General features: G+C 33.7%; 1 protein-coding gene across 4 annotated transcripts in view; it reads left to right on the top strand.

Moving 5' to 3' along the window:
* stac (C2 and C2B_Munc13-like domain-containing protein staccato) overlaps nucleotides 1–16,994 on the top strand; it is a 148,673-nt gene that overhangs the window by 116,651 nt on the left and 15,028 nt on the right. For 3 of the 4 annotated variants that reach the window (XM_071591591.1, XM_071591590.1, XM_071591593.1), the window contains 7 exons: nucleotides 5,720–5,878; nucleotides 12,913–12,979; nucleotides 13,275–13,386; nucleotides 13,478–13,522; nucleotides 13,644–13,803; nucleotides 14,475–14,654; nucleotides 16,098–16,142. In XM_071591591.1, coding sequence (XP_071447692.1) covers nucleotides 5,720–5,878; nucleotides 12,913–12,979; nucleotides 13,275–13,386; nucleotides 13,478–13,522; nucleotides 13,644–13,803; nucleotides 14,475–14,654; nucleotides 16,098–16,142 — 768 coding nt within the window. The remainder of the gene's footprint in view (nucleotides 1–5,719; nucleotides 5,879–12,912; nucleotides 12,980–13,274; nucleotides 13,387–13,477; nucleotides 13,523–13,643; nucleotides 13,804–14,474; nucleotides 14,655–16,097; nucleotides 16,143–16,994) is intronic. The other variant, XM_071591592.1, reaches the window with a different exon arrangement.

The following is a 16,994-nucleotide window of genomic DNA, read 5'->3' as shown; positions in this document are numbered from 1 at the left end:
ACAGGTTGTGGATAAGTCTCCTATCCCTCATATCTACTTCCATCTTCTGCTATACATTCATTAATTCTGCCCAATTCACTCTATCAAATGTCTTTTCGAAATCTGCGAAACAAACAAGTACCTTCTGATTGTTACCACCTACGAGTGGCCTCCCTACTCGTCTTAGTGACCTCGCTATGGCACCGCGCGCGCCTCTCCCCTTCCGGGACCTAAATTTATCATCTCCTAAGTAATCATTTACCCTGCTCTCCATCCTCATTTTGATGATCATGATAACCACTTTAGGTGTGTGCGAAATTTAATTTATTGTTCTGTTTTCCTCACATAGATAGATAGACAGTCGTCTTTATTTTGGGGCGAGACTATGGAGTATCTTCTACCGTCTACATATGGTTGCCTTTACATGTTTTTTTATAGGAACTAATCTAAGTTTTACGACAAAATCTCATAAATGCTATGAATTAGACCCTACAACCCTTCCTCCTCTTACCTTTTCCTAATCTACTGAGTAGTTCCATGGGAATTTTTTTGTGCCCTCGTGGCCTCATTTGATTTTAAATTCCTTAATGCCCTATCTCCGTTTTAATGTGCCTCGACCTAAACTGTCCTCGTCTAACTCATATTCTTTTTCTATGTTTAACCTTGCTGGCCTTATGTATTTACCGTACAGTTCTCTATATTCCTTCCACCTCTCTTGCATCTTTTCTGGTTCAACTCTTTATACTTCCTCTTACGTAACTCTGTGTTTCCTTCTCTCATATATCTTTCTATTCATTTCGTCCATAATCCATGATTCCCTTGTTATTTTTCTATTTGCAGTTCATATAGTTCCGTTATAGTTTTGTTCTAAACGATAAGTAAAACATAATGATAACTGTGAATTTATAGTATCAACCGACATTGCCAATAACTCGTAAGTCCTTGGAAACAATAATTTTCTATCTTAAAAACCGTGGGTCACTTGTAATTGGAAATCATGGCCGAAAGACCGCCCTGAAGTACTATTACAATTTTTTCCTCTGAAGAGGGGAAAATGTTAGAAACGTCACAATTTACGGGAAATAATGTTAGAAAATAGATAAGTAACGTGGGCACAGGCGTATGTCATACTAAGTGTATAGTATCCTTGGAAGCTGGTCCTCGTATGAATACACGTATCAATCCATAGGCCGAAAAGCTTTAGGAGCAAATTCGGCTATTATATACGTGTGTTTTGTGATAACGATGTGTTGTTTGGTCACAAATTTAATGAAAAAATACTTGTCTGATTTCATGGTTCCACTGATTGTTTATCTAATAAATATCTTAAAGAGGCCGTTAACCACAGGAAACGAAAAGACAGAGTTGCTGTTGCATATCTGCTGGAAATATAAAATGCTTTGGAAAGTCATGGGGTTATCTCCAACAAAAAATGTAATTTTTCATATTCGAGCATATTTAGCCGTACGAAAACGTAAGGACCCTTTAGGGAAACCTTAAATATGTCTCTATAATTATATTTTGAATATTATAATTTCCATTTATTTGATTATTATCTTCAATCATATATTGTGCGATAATTCTACATTACATCAAGCGCGAAAAATGGGTTCAGGTTTCCACTGAACCGCAAATTGTGCGTAAAAGATCACGGCGACAGGTTGAATATTCGACAGCCCCCGTTATGTGAACCCCAATGTGTATAAAAATATAAGATTTTTCAATAGCATCGGGTTCAACCGTGCGAACTTTCATCTTGGAGAATGAAATAAACTTTGTCTTATTCCTCAACATTTAGCTTGGCGTCAAAAGTTATATTACTGCAACAGTCTTTCTTCAATGAACTAACTCAAAACATAGACTCCACCCCGTTGATTTATTATGACATTACTATGAGAACGATTTCAAATACGAGAAATACGAAATATTCATAAATTGTAATTAATTTCAATATTTAATCAAGTAGAATCAAATCAAATTTCAAAACTTTCCTCGATTGTTTCACTTTCCCGCTATCAAAGTAGACAACCAAGGATTTTATAAGATGGTGATTTTTAAATTTGCAAGTCCAATCTTCCTTATTTTATTATTGTGAAATACAATGCATATAATATAAAATGTCAAAAATGAAACTTGGCATAAATATCAGCATTTAAAAAAAACTATCAATTGTCTATATCCTCTATCATTTTATTGACAAAATTTATGGTTAAAAATAAACTTAAGTCTTGATAACAAAATCTTAATTCAATTACAATTATCATTCCTCTGTAGCGACGATAGTAGGAGTGCATGCAAACATTTCATGTAGAGGGTCCTCGGAGATCTCGGAGGAAAAAATATTTGTATTCAAGTCTATTTCTCTATACATGTAAAAATTGAAGGATTTAGGTTTAAACACTAGGAGTTCTATTTAGTGATCCCAAATGTTCTCTTTAAAATTAATCACTCTTTGGCATTAACGTAATAATGAAAAATATCTTTAATTTCAACTTATCAGGAAACTTAGTGAAACCGTGTCACGGTGCGAAAAATCGCTCACAATAAGCCTGTGTACTTCATGTGAACGATAGATGCGTAAATTTTTGTAAATAGTTTAGCATAATATTTTTAAGGATAATTTTTTACTTTCTTTATGACGTCCATGAATATTGCAAGACGCATTTACGAACCACAACATCAACAACGATTACTGAAATTGATATCACTGTTTCTCGATGTCACATAAAGTTATTATGTATATAATTCCTAGAGATTTAACGTTTAACCCAATTGATTTTAAGTGCAATGTTTCAGTCGAAACGTTACTAAGTTGTATCGCTAAGGACGTTTAAAATTTATTCGGACATTTATGGTAATTTCAAATTGAAATCCCACTTTGTGGTGTTCATTCATATATTTCTTTGGTCTAATGACAATATTTTCTCCGAGAAAACCCTCATAATTGTCCGCAACTTTCGACTACACCTGTTTCGGCACATAATCGAATACTATTTGTACCGGTGTATATTATTATACAGTACATTATATAACATCCCTCAAAGCAAGCTTTTTCTTTGCAAACTTATTCATTCTCCAAAGTTCCTTCAACTGGTGTTTTTTTACTTACTATCCATCATCAATAAAAGATGCTTGCTAATTTTCCACACGATTTTTATATATTGTCGATCGTGGTTTCAACGCCTGCATGTTATTTTATAATCATGTCTTGGAAATGACGTGTTGACGTTGGAACCGCGGTTGGAACTACGAGTACATACAAAAATATTGAAGTAAATTACTAGTATTTATCATTTGTAAATATAGAACTCGGCAAATGTAATCCCGACGCCATGGCCTTTATTATTTCTCGCACCATGGACTTATGTTATACTACCTCTGAAAATGCTGCTTAGTTTTTCTTTTCCATCCCTTATCATTGTCTTACATCGATCCACTCTTCATTCGGCCTGTCATCATTCTTCCGTATCAGTAATCATTTTCATTATCCTTCCGTACGGCCGCCTATCCTTCGATTCTCGTTTTTTTCCCTCTTCTGCTGCTATTGTTCACGTCGTAGTCGTCACAGTCGTAGAAAAATGACCTCCTTCGTATGTTTTTCCTTAACCACGTCCTCGATAGGCAAGGGTAATTTGCTGCTATTAGTTACGCTTGTAATGAATTGACGAACCACACCCAGTCCTGAACGTTTGCCTGTTTTCGGATGTTCAGGGAAAATAGTTCTGGAGCATGAGTATATTTAAAAGGAAATGCTTAAGCCGGGGAAATTGAAAATGTCAAGACTGTTTGCGCGTGAATCGACCGTATTTTCGTTCCGTTTGGGTGAAGCGGTTCAGGACCTTTAGGGTGGAGGAGACTAGTGTGTACAATAGTGAAAGGCCAACCCTAGCCCTAAGGCTAGCTCTCCATACTCTTTCTCCAAACGTTCCTGAATCGACACGGAATTGTAATAAACACAGGCCTTTTAACGGGTGGATATATTTGTAAATGTTTTAAGGCATAGGCATTGGCTTTTAAGGCATTCGGAACGAAAGATTTCGTGGGTGGCCCAAGTTTGACCGGATCAATGTTCGAGGAGTATTGCTGTATGGCAGGAAAACAATTGATCTCTGAATTTTTCTCATATTTTGTTCCCGTTATGTAATCATATAATCCTTAAAAAATCCCGATTCATGGGTAGAAAAGTTTTTTACTTATAATATAAAATCGGTTTTGTAAGAGTTGATTCATTCTTCTCAATTCTCGTTGTCAGCATCCGTTAAAAATGAAGATTTTTACTTTAACAATTCCGAAAAATAATCCAGTAACGGCAGTGTTTTTGAGTGATAAAACATTATAAATGGTATTCTAATGCTCAATATTGCTGGGCGCACTTGCCTATTGGCTTTTCTGAAGGACTGCTACTCTGCTAAGTAGTCTACTGGTTAAAAGTACGTAGGTTTTGGATGGGCAGACAGACTAACCACCGTTAATATTCTAAGCCTAATAGTTCAAAAGTACTTTTCCTTTTCACCTCAGTTTTTGACTTTTGCTTCATTATTTTATTTTCTCTATTGTAGTTAGTTTCAAAACAAATATTATTTTTTCCAAAATAAATAAGCAAAACAATTATAGGAGTAATTACAATGGGAGATGACCATAAGCTAATTCCATTTGCACCATTAGGGATATATGAGCAATTCAGTTGGAGTAGGATGTACAAGGAATGGACAAAGGATGGGAGGAACTCTGGCTTTGGCAGATAGCCAACTCTTTACCATATGCACCAATAAGTCCACATTTTAAAATCCCATCCGACGGATGGCATGCTCCACTGGAAGTGCTTTCCTCATAGCACTCCAAGTAGGGATTGGGATACCACTGGAAAACCCCGCCACTTCCAGGACTCAATACAACATTTATTGCTATGAGAGCTAGCTCATCGTTTATTTACATATTTTTGTACCTTTCATTGAGGAGAAATTATTATTATTCTACAAAAACTATACATATACAAATAAATCACTGTAAAAATGAATCTGGATGCATTGTTGGAGGGCTTGTATAGAAAAGTTTCTTCTATAAGCATAAACATAATGTTATTTGATGCATCTGGCAAATATTGAATCCTTGAAGATGTTAATGATTGATAGTTCTATGAGTGCTGGGTCTCTGTATATAGAGCTTCCCCAGTTTTCATGGCTGGATATGAGTACGAGTAAATAACATAATCATAAAAACAATAAATCAGAAGGCCTAATGCTGATATATTTGGAATCTTCTACCTTTCATTAACTCATCAGAAGTAATTTATTGAGTCATTGTCCGATTAATTTCTAAGGAAGCTGTCATCTTACTGTTTATCAGGATCGTTCCTTGAAATGACAATTATGGATGCAAATGAATTTCAAGGTAAGATTCATCTAAGCTGTATCCCTCTAATTGGTAAAAGCTATACTCTCTGATATATGGTATTTTTGCATTTTATAACCCCTGTTGGTATCGCTGCCAGCTGTTTTGCGATATAATCCTCTAAGCGTACAAGGTTTATTCATACTAAGCTCAAGAGTCTAGTAAACAATAGCTTTTTATTGCATTTTTCTAAAATAACACTTTCTGCAAAATATTTTCTCTTAAATAGAAAAATGTTTTCATGATGTTTAATAGTTTCAAAAGTTACAATTCATAATTACATTTATACTATAAATATAAATTTTTAAATGGCGTTTTCCTTTTTTTTTTGTCTTTCAAATGATTCCAGTTGGAGGAGCTCTACTCAGAAATATTGTATGAAATAATTCACATGATTGGTGATGACAGTGAGGAAGAAAAAGAAGAGCTGTATGGCTACCTCAGAGAAGCATTCAAGTTTAGTGAGGAAAAGCATTGCAGTCTCCTTGAAACAGCCAGGTCAAAAGAGGTAAGAATACCAATGGAGATGCTATGGCACTTTAAAAATTTCTCTGAAGTAATTCAATCAGTTTTTCTATTGAATGTTTCCATTCATCCATCCACACATATCTCCATTTATTGCATTGGCCTGAAGATGGATTTATTTGATGGAGTAGGTAATGATTCATAATATTTAGCCACTCAACCAGTTTAATGCACCTGAACATGTACATGATTGATGTGTGTGCATTTGGTGATGGAATATTGTCTAAATAAGCCTTAATGTAGGATTTCACTGATATGTCCCACATTTGTATCCAGACACTGCAAATACTTATTTATCTCCAATGGGGTATTTTCAAAACAGTAGTGGTTTCGCTTGTGGATCCCGGAAGTTAGGTTTCCCTGGTGATCACCTGCATCTGTGGCTTGTCCACTTTAAGAGCAGACATGATCTAAGTGCAGAGCAGGACAGAAATTGATATTGATCTTTAATGAATATTTTGAGCACAATTGTGGTTTGAAGAGTCTATTCCAGACAAGTGTTACTACATTCCTATGCAAATTTATAAAATACCCCCGGTTTATATGTGCACTAGCCGATACTATTTCTATTTTACAAGAAGTTCCATCATATTAAAAAATGATTTCAAAAATCTAATTTTCTTCATCTCTCTATCCCAATGGGTATTGCATAATGCCCATTTAGATATTAAATAATACCTGATATGGCATTTATGATAAATTTAAAAATATGTTATTTGGTGTACGACATTTTATCCCAAATTTTGTGCTGCAGGATGTCATAGAAGCATCATATATCATGTATCTTTATTAGAAATATTTTGAGAGAGAATTGATTTTACCATCATCTGAAATGTAATAGAATTTAATGTATCATATATTGGATACCTAGATTTCATATCAATGGAATTTTCATAGTACACATTTGCCAAAATTAACTCTTTGCAAGAGAATGAATTAGCGATTTCTGGTTTCACCATAAATAGAGCAAAAAATACATATTTTCATAAAAATTCATATTCACATTTCTTGAAAAAGAAATAAAAGCTGAACTAGCTGAACCAACAATCTTGGTTCTTCTTCAGATATATCATTATGCATGACACCAAGCAATCATAGGGAGGAAGAAGTCAATAGGGTACACAATCTCTTAGGTGACATAATTGCAGATGCTCCTAGGAGGGAATATTTGATGGCACTGGGGGATTGAAGAGTAATGATAGGCAAAAGAAAAGAGGGTGGTGAGGAGACTATAATTTAGGGACGAGAAATGGCACCGGAGAGAAAGCAATGGAGTTCAGCTGGTGACAGGGGTTAATCATATTGAACACATGGTTTAGACACCACAAAATGCATAGATAGTAGACATGGGAAATACCCAAGGATTAAGAAAGATATTTGTTAGACTATATTATGGCTAGACACATATTTAGGAACAGTATGATTAATTTGCAGTTTCCCAGAAGCAGGCACAATTTCAGACTATAACATAGTAATAATGAAGTGTAGCATATGATTCACAAGGCAGGTCAGGAAATGGAACAAAGACACATTAACAGAAACAACAAGAAAGGAGTATCAGCAGCCTTAGGAGAAAATTATGACTGAGGTCTAGGGAGCTGGGTACTATAGAGGAAAAATGGGAACATCAAAAAAGGGATGTAGAAAACCACAAATTAAACTATGGGAACTCTAAATATGACAAGGATAAGGATGGATTATGGATGAGATGATTAAAAAGATAGAGGAGAGGAGGAAATGGAAGAATTTAATGAATACTTAGGTAGAAGGAAGTGTAAAGAAGTTATGTAATAAACTGAGGTGGGTAATAAATATAGCAAAAGAAGTATGTTGGAAAAGACAGTGTGAGGATATGGAAAGTTTACAGAGGAAAGACTAAATTGGTGCATTTTATGGAATGGTTAAAACACTGGCAGGAAGTAAGAAGGGAAACTCTGCGATATCAGTCAGAGAAGGGTCAGGAAAAATATTATTATATTTGAACCATAAGAGATTCAAGAGAGAATGAAGGAATATATAGGGGAACTGTAGATTTAAGACATCAGGCCAGCAAACAAGCTTGGACATAGAAAGAGAATACATATGATGTAGATGAGGAGAGCCTAGGTCCAGGCTTACTCAATGGCGAGATACAGACAGATGTATGTAGATAAAACAAAGGTTAAACAATTTTCAAGAAAGGGAAAACTAAGTTAAATATCAAAATAGAAGTTCATAAACTATAGTAGGTCGAAAACTTTTACCGATCTTGGAAGGTTTTGTACCAAAATGTTCCAATTAGTGGAGAAAAAAAGAAGAATTGCATTAGATAAAGAAGCTGTCATGAGGAGGAGGCTATGGATGACAGGGATATAAAGTAAGGATGTTAAAAAAAAGCACTTCAAAACTTCGCTATGGAATGTATTTTTGCGCTGTGCAGAAACATGGTTGTTGGACTAAGATGGCAGGCATAAAATGGAGGCTTTTGAAATGTGGTTTTGAAGAACGATAGAAAAGATGAAGTGGACAGGAAGGAAAACAAAGGAGGATGTGCTAGGTATGGTGGGAGAGGAGAGGGCATTATTTGGAAAAGTCCAAGGGAGGCAGAAAAGATGGATGCAGAGCCTTTTGATTGGCAAACGGATGTTGAAGACTGTGACAGAGGAGAGAATGTCAGGCAACTTCCTCAAGGAGGAAGGGGTAGGAATAGGATAGGGATGTTGGATGGAATAAAGGGAAGAAGGAAGATTGCATAATTTAAAAGGGATATAGTGTTGTGTTGGAGGTCAGGTTGCATTTCATTGGGAGTGGCAAGAGAATTACTGCTCTACCACTTAGTAGTTTGTGTCCGTCCAAGATGTACCTTAACTAGTAGATCACCAATAGAATAATTATTTCTTGAAATGCACACATTTGTATCAACCTCAAATACCTCTGCTTTGCAGAATTTAAGCACATTTTTGGGAAACAGTAATGTACGTACAGGTACCTGATTAAATATTTGAGTTGTCATAATATAATATACTTTATTCATCTTATAATCATATTTACATATGGTAGATGTCATCATTTAGGAAAATACAGTTGTTCATAGATAATGTAGTATACAGCACAATATACAATCACATAAAATACTTACTTGAAAATATTTGCATACATACACCTAGTATTCTACTCACGCTAGACCTTATAATTTTAGGCTAGTAAAGTCAAGCTCATAATACTCCTCTATTGAGTATAAAGGACTGGAGGTAAGCCAATCACGCAGCACCCTGCGGAACACTACATTGCGGGCTGACTTTACAGATTTTGGAAGCATATTAAACAATTTGATAGGTAGACCTTCAACTCTGTAAGTCCTATCTAGCCTACAGTATGGAAAATCCATATTAGACTTTGCTCTGGTGTTATGGCTGTGAACGTCAGCCCTAGTGGAGTACATACTCGTATTTTCTTTTACATGAACTAATGAATAGAATATATATAAATTGTAGACAGCCATAATTTTTAAATTTAATAAGAGAGGTCTACAGTGTTCAAGTGGACATGAATTAGATAAGGTACAGACTGCCTTTTTCTGCATCACAAAGATTAGCTTAATATCAGATGCATGCCCCCAAAGTCTAATGCCATAAGTAATATGTGAGTGAAAGAATGCATAGTAGGCATTAATTAAGTAGTCCTTACTAACATATAATTTCAATTTTCTGAGCAGAAATAAGGCTCGTGCAAGTTTCTTCCTAATGTATAGAATATGAGTACTCCATGTTAACTTGGAGTCTAAATAAAATCCGAGCAGTTTCACAGGGACAGTATCGAGTGTAGCACATTTTAGAGTACATAGAAGATGCTGAGTTTTATGGGGATTCATATGGAGATTGTTGGCAGTAAACCAATCCACTGCCTTTTTAAGTATAATAGGAACTCTATTCATCGCATCAGAATGATGGGGGGAACTATGTAGGAAAGTAGTATCATCCGCATAGAGGACACAGTCAGTAATCTTATTGGGGCACAAGTCATTAATCATGACCAGAAATAAAAGAGGTACAAGCACAGAGCCCTGAGGCACACCATATTTAATATTTAATGGTTTTGACTGTTTACCATTTACATAAACTGAATGCTTACGATCAGATAAGTGGGAAGAAATAAATTTTAGTTCAGTATCCTTAAAACCATAATATTTCAAATTATTTATGAGAATTGTGTGATTAACACAGTCAAAAGCCAAAGAGAGATCACAAAGTGAGAGAGCCAAACATTGATTACCTTCAAAAGCCTTAATGATTTGCTTTATAACATATTCAGCAGCTTGGGTTGTACATTTGTTTGGTCTGAAACCAAACTGAGTCGGTGTAAATAGATTTAAAGATTCAAAATAGTCCAGGATTTGGGTAAATACAACTGATTCAATGATTTTTGCAATTGGAGAAATAATTGTAATAGGACAATAATTGTTTGGAGAACTGATATCACCACGTTTGTGAACAGGAATGACCTTGGAAAACTTCAACTTGATCAGGAAAATAACCAGACTGGAGACAAGAGTTAATGACAATAGCAAGAGGGTATGCTAACCAGTCAATTACAGATTTGATTGAATTATTTGAAAGCCCAAACATATCTTTACAATTAGAATTCTTGAACTTTTTCACTACTTTAATTATGTCTATCTGAGAAACTTCTTTCCATCTAAATATAGAATTGGTGGCGGGAGTATTGCATAATAGGTTATTAGCAGTGTTAGCTGAGGTTTGATTAATATTATTTATATCAGCTATAATATTGTCAACCGAACTAATAAAGTAGTTATTAAAAGATTCAGAGTCTATTGGAACATCATCAGAGTTTTTACTTAATCCTGTTTCTTTTTTAATGATAGTCCAGGCTGCTCTGCATTTGTTGGATGCACTATTAATGTAGCTAACATTGGCATGACATTTAGCCAATCTTAACTCAGTATAGTAGTCCTTCTTTTGGTTATTGTAGGCTTTTTTAAGATCATCACTACCACATAGCTTATACTGTTTATATAAGTTGAGTAAATTCCTTCTCTTTTTCTCAAGGTCAATATGAAACCAATTTGCCTGTAGATTGGGCTTATGTTTCAGCTGAATTAATTTCTTTGGGAATGCACATTCAAACAATAACAAGAAATTACTAAAAAAAGTTGCAAACTTTCTTTCACAATCAGTATAGGTCAGCAGGGCATCCCAGTCAGTATTATTAAGCAAAGTTATGAAGTCATAGACATGGTGTACAGTCATCTGTCTAACATACACAGTTTTGGAAGTTTTGTTATAGCTATTAACACACAGATTAGGGTGCCATGAAAAGGAGATTGCAAAATGATCAGAGAGCATGGGGTCAAAGACTTTGAGAATACAGTCGGATTTATCAGTATTAGTTATTACATTGTCAAGACAGGCATTCAACCTAGTCGGTTCCGAATTAGCACAATATAAATCAAAGCCCCTGAGAAGAATGTCTAGCTGAGTATGATTCCTTGAATGGCAACCCATGTCAACATTTAAATCGGTTCCTATACCAATAGTTGCGTGAAAGTTTTGAAGATAAGTTGAAACCTTCTCAAGCTGTTCACAGAACACATCAAAGTCTCCATTAGGAGAATGATAAATAGATGCCACAATTAATCTCAGTCCTTTAAGGTACACGGCAACAATTTCAAAATGTAGATCCATACAAAAACGATGCAAATCCAACCATTTACACGTGAGATCATTTTTTAAATAGATGCATACACCACCATTTTTGAAGGATTTTCTACAGTAGATTGAGCCAAGAGTATATCCCGTTATTTGATATAGACATAGCTCCACAACCAGTTTCTGAGCATATGTTCACGATAGAAAAATGCTCAAAATCGAAATCCCTATTACTTCCAGAAGTTTTACACCTTCCTCCTAAAACACCATGTAACAGGTTTAAAAAATTAAAGGTTGAATTAGACTGAAGAGTTCCCTTTTGCATAATTCTTGGAGGACTTTGATGTATAGCAGCCTGTAATACATCAGTATTATAGTTTATAAAATATTTTTTTTTTAATTTGAAAGTGTAGCATCACAGTTAAGCATATTAATGGTTTGGATATAACTACTCGGCAATTTAGATCTGAAAAACTGATACAATGCGATTTACACAAAAAATTTAAATTTTAGCTTGAAGTGAACTGGTCTTTAAATAACAAAGGGTACTTTTTGGGAAGTGTTTATGTTCTCTATATTAACTTGTCAGTTATTGAGTTAATTCTCAGTTTGTGGAAAACTTAAACATCCTCTGCATAATTTTTCAAACTCTTGGGGATATATCTTCAGCCAAAATACTCATTTTATTGACATTTTAATACTCATATAAAAAAATTTAAAATGTTTTTCTTAATAAGCTAGTTTTAAAATTGAAACTAATAACAGCTAGTACACTTTCAATGTCCAGAAACACAAGTGATAATGCCACTTTTTGCTAAGCAATAAGGGCAAATGGCATCACAACTTAGCGGAAGGTGGCTCTATGGAATTATTGTGTCTGGAGGAAGTTTAAAATAAGAATAATTCGAATAAACACAAATGTTACATATGAGACACAATTTAAATTCTACGAAGACGGTTATGACCTGGCAGAATATGGCACCATGATGCCAGGGCATGTAGAACAATGATACAGGGGCACCACCAGTAGCCTTCTATCAACAGAATTTATACATGAGATATGGTACTCTACTGGGTCTATGTTCTACTGTTGCAGGATGAGTGGTCATAAAGGCTACCTTATGTGTCTCAAAATGCTGTCACATCGGGTCATTTCTTTATTCCCAGGAGAGAAAAGCACACTCTCACATAAGAATTATCCTTTCAGCAATGCTTCAAGGAAACAGTAGACATGATATAAAAATAGTTATATGTACTCCTATCAATATGAGTTTTATGCATGGGATTATGTGAATATGTTATATTCATCATAAAACATTAATATCAGTTATGAAAACTATGACATGATTTGTTTTGTTTTTCCCAACAGGCTCCTGATATAGTGCTAAATGTAGAAGTAGTTGAAGCAAAAGAGTTGAAGCCTAAGGATGCCAATGGTAAATGCCTTCTGTAATTATTCTTAATACATATATATATATATATATATATATATATATATATATTTATATATATATACACACACACACACACATATATATATATATATATATATATATATATATATATATATATATATATATATACACACACACATATATATATATATATATATATATATATATATATATATATATATATATATATATATATATATTTATATATATACACACATATATATATATATGTATAAAATTTGAAGAACCACGAGTTAAAATTATTTTTTTCATTTAGGTCTGAGTGATCCTTACTGCACATTGCACCTTACCTCTTCTGGGAAACATAGATACAATACTTCTGTGAAATCAGAATCTTTATGTCCAACATGGGAAGAGCATTTTTCGCTGTGAGTATAAATTGATTTCCAAAGTGACCAATTTCCTGCACCTGAGTGTGTGATCACTTTCAATGACTTGCTGAGTTTTTTTTTCTTTCAGGCCTTTGGAAAAGTGCCTTGATGATCAACTCAATGTGGAAGTATGGTGAGTGATCAGATTTAAGTCAGGCAGCATGAAAAAAATGTTCTGCGGTGATCTTAATAACATCTAGTTCATTTGAGTAAATTTCAACCAGTTGATATCTTTATCGGTTCTAATTTTCCAGGGATTTTGATCCTGCTGAAACGGTATCTGAGAAAATGAAGAAACTAGGAGGAGTGAAAGGTGTCAAAGGCTTGAGGAAACTAATGAAGGAAATAGCTGTGACAGCCTCTACTGGAAAGCACAATGATGAGCTGATAGGTTCATATGTCATACAAATCAAGGTATTGCAGAGTTTTAGGATTTTCACAAGTTTCCAAAAAAAAATTGGTAGCTTTGAAAATTTATGGGTCAGAATTAGCTTGAACTTGTATCAAGGCATGACATCATTCTTTCCAATATACTAGTATCCACTTTCTTCCAAAATACTGAGAACCTTTATCTAATTTTATGATTTATATAGTGCCTTTACAGTCTTAAAAAACGTTTGCTATTAAAACTCTTTAGAATGAGTGAAAAAAACTATCCTGTGGATATTAAGGTTTTTAATACTGTCCAAATGTGTGCAAACTTATATAAGGAAACTCTCAGCTCGTGTATATGGAAAGCTGTATAAAAAATAGTTACATATTGACTAAAAGACAAATGCATATCAGAGTAGGGCTATTTCCTCTACTAACACTTGATGCAGTTTAAATTTTAAAATGTTACATAATTACCTCATTATTAATTTAATTGTTGAGGAAATAATCTTAGTTCCCAGGACTTGGGTGGTACCACATTCCAAGGCTTGGAATATCATTCCATCAGACTATTTGGTGTTTTGGTATTATTCAGGTCTTTCGAGAGAGTGAGCATACCAGATCTTTCAGGATTCCGCTCATCCCTACTAATAATTATCACACTCAGATTTTTAAAGAATGTGTTTAATGACTGGTATTGGGCTTCTTTTCAGAGTATACCAGTCACTGGCCAGACACTTTGGTGCCCACTGGAAAAGAAGGGAAAAGCAAAAGTGCAGGGAATGGTTAAACTGAAACTTGCTGTTGGTGCAGTCAAAAATAGTCAAGTTGCCATGCAGGAACATCGCAGTCTCATTAAAGTCCTTTTGCTCTATGAACTGGAAAGTGAAAAAGTATGTACTTTTATGGTTGCATATTCATAAAGAAGAATTCTTTTGAATATCTAAATAATTTATTTTCTCTTTTTGCTGTCAGTGCAATTGTTCAATTAAACTGACAACGCACATTGTCTGCCTATATGAGTATATTATCATCGGGAAGTGTGAGGCCATTGGAAAAATATTTTTTTACCTTGCTATTCAAAACTGGAACTGACAAGGGGTAGCACTTCATTGCACTAAGGACAAAATCTCTTTACTATGCTCTTTAGGCAGTAAAAAATTTGCTTATGAGATAAAATGAAACCAAAGTGAAAATATTTAAAAAGTGTTTAATACTTCAAAAACAAATTGAAAATAGGAATACTTTCTGTTTTCAATCTTAGGCCTAAACTTTAAATAATAATTATATGTGTATATTGATAAACATGCCTAATGAGTTTTTAGTAATGAATTATTGAAGAATATAATTTTATTAATTAATAAATTTGTAATTCTATATTCTTAATGTCTAAATTTCTTTTAAAAATCCATAGGATGAGGCATATGTTACATAATATGTGTGTTAGCATTATATATTTTTACATATTTTATAAAAAGGTAAATACTTTCCATTATCATTTTATGTATTTCAATTTTTTTTAAAGGCTTATAAGTTGTGAGAATATTTGAAATTTCTTTACAATTTAAAGAAAAGTAGGAAATGGTCCTCTATATTAATTATTTAATTAAGTATTAATTATTCAATGCCTTCTTCTCCACCTCTTGTTGGGGTAATGCTACCATTGTATACTACATCCTGAGATACTGCCATTAACTAGTGAAATGATTATTTTTACCACCTTTGAAGTGATGATGAAAATGAAGTCCATTGATTATTTTCTATTGTCTACAAAAAAGAAGTTACAAATAAATACGGAGCCCACTCTTTGAAAAGTGTTTCCTTTGATTTTAATTCTAATATGACCAATTGAAAATCTAACAGGTCAATATGAAGGCTTGGAACAGTAGCATCCATGCCTTTTTGGCACAATGCACCTCACATTGGGGAATGGTGTGTTCATTTTGAGGGGGAAAAGAAAATGAATAAGTTAGCTCCTCTCAGCATCTTGACTATTTCCTAGCAGTCCATGGACATCTGTCTGGAATTAAATAAAAATAATATGCTATTAACTAAATAGGGAAGATTTTAAGCACGTTTACATACACTGCACATAATATCTGTTCACCATTGGCTTGGAGTGCACCTGTGTAAAAATATTGATACATTGTACATGAATGTAATGTCATGTTTCTTTCTTCTTATCAGTCCCTCATTTCTGGTTTATTGTTTATTTAGGAATAGTTATAAGGTTAAATATATCTGTGAAATTAAAGAGTGTGCTCTCTGCATTTCAAGTGCCTTATCCTTGAATATCAGTCTTTTCATCTTACGAAATGAGCATTTCGATTTTACAGAACTCCTCATTTGATTCTTTGGATGGTTTGGCTGCCTCAAAATCAGTATGTACCTTCATAATTCAATGCATAAATTGGTAGTGTTTTCTCATCTGTCATTGTGTAAATATATTTAATGTTACATTAGGCTGAAAAATATGTAGCTGGGTAATTTGTCTAAAGTTGGCTAATTTTATAAAGAGAAGGTATGTAAGGCACTCAATCAAAAGTAAATTCATTAGAGAAGGCAGATTTTATTTGTCGGTCATCCAGTATGTTTTGCCATCATCTATTAATGAAATTTGTGTACTTTTCACCTAGTATACTTATCAACAATAGAATAGAAATACACTTTGGTCCTGTTGCTCACAGATAAAAACTATTTAAAAGTCCTTATAATGAACTCCTACTGAATCTTATTGATGATGGATTTGTTTTACTTCCCTTAGAATGATAGTTTCTAATGCTTTTTTATTGAATGTGTGATTGCTTATAGAGAACTAATGAATTGACTCTTAGCTTTGAGAAAAGAGCATGTATGTATTTAAAGTATGCTACCACTCTGAATATTATTGCTTTAGAATATATCAGTGTTTAAATTTAGCATGTGAGATATATTTTTCAAAATTCTAATTGATATGTAGAAACATAAAAATACATTGCATTTTTATCATATGAATGCATGCTAATTTACCTAACTAATGTAGTTTAAATGTTTCCAGGTATGGATATTAGTAGACTGTCATATGCATGCATACTTAAAGTTTGATATCTTTTAGCATCTTTAGGTTAGGTTAAGTGATAATCAAATCTTACCGCTCACTTTAACCTATGAATTAGAAATGTTCTGGATGAGTTTTTTTTATTATGGTCAATATTTTTATCATTGGTGTTTGTTTTGTACATGTAATAAATTCA

This window comes from Hetaerina americana, unplaced genomic scaffold, assembly GCF_022747635.1.
Source record: "Hetaerina americana unplaced genomic scaffold, ioHetAmer1.1.p SCAF_5, whole genome shotgun sequence".
Taxonomy (NCBI): domain Eukaryota; kingdom Metazoa; phylum Arthropoda; class Insecta; order Odonata; family Calopterygidae; genus Hetaerina; species Hetaerina americana.
This window is presented reverse-complemented; position numbering and strand designations above follow the sequence as displayed.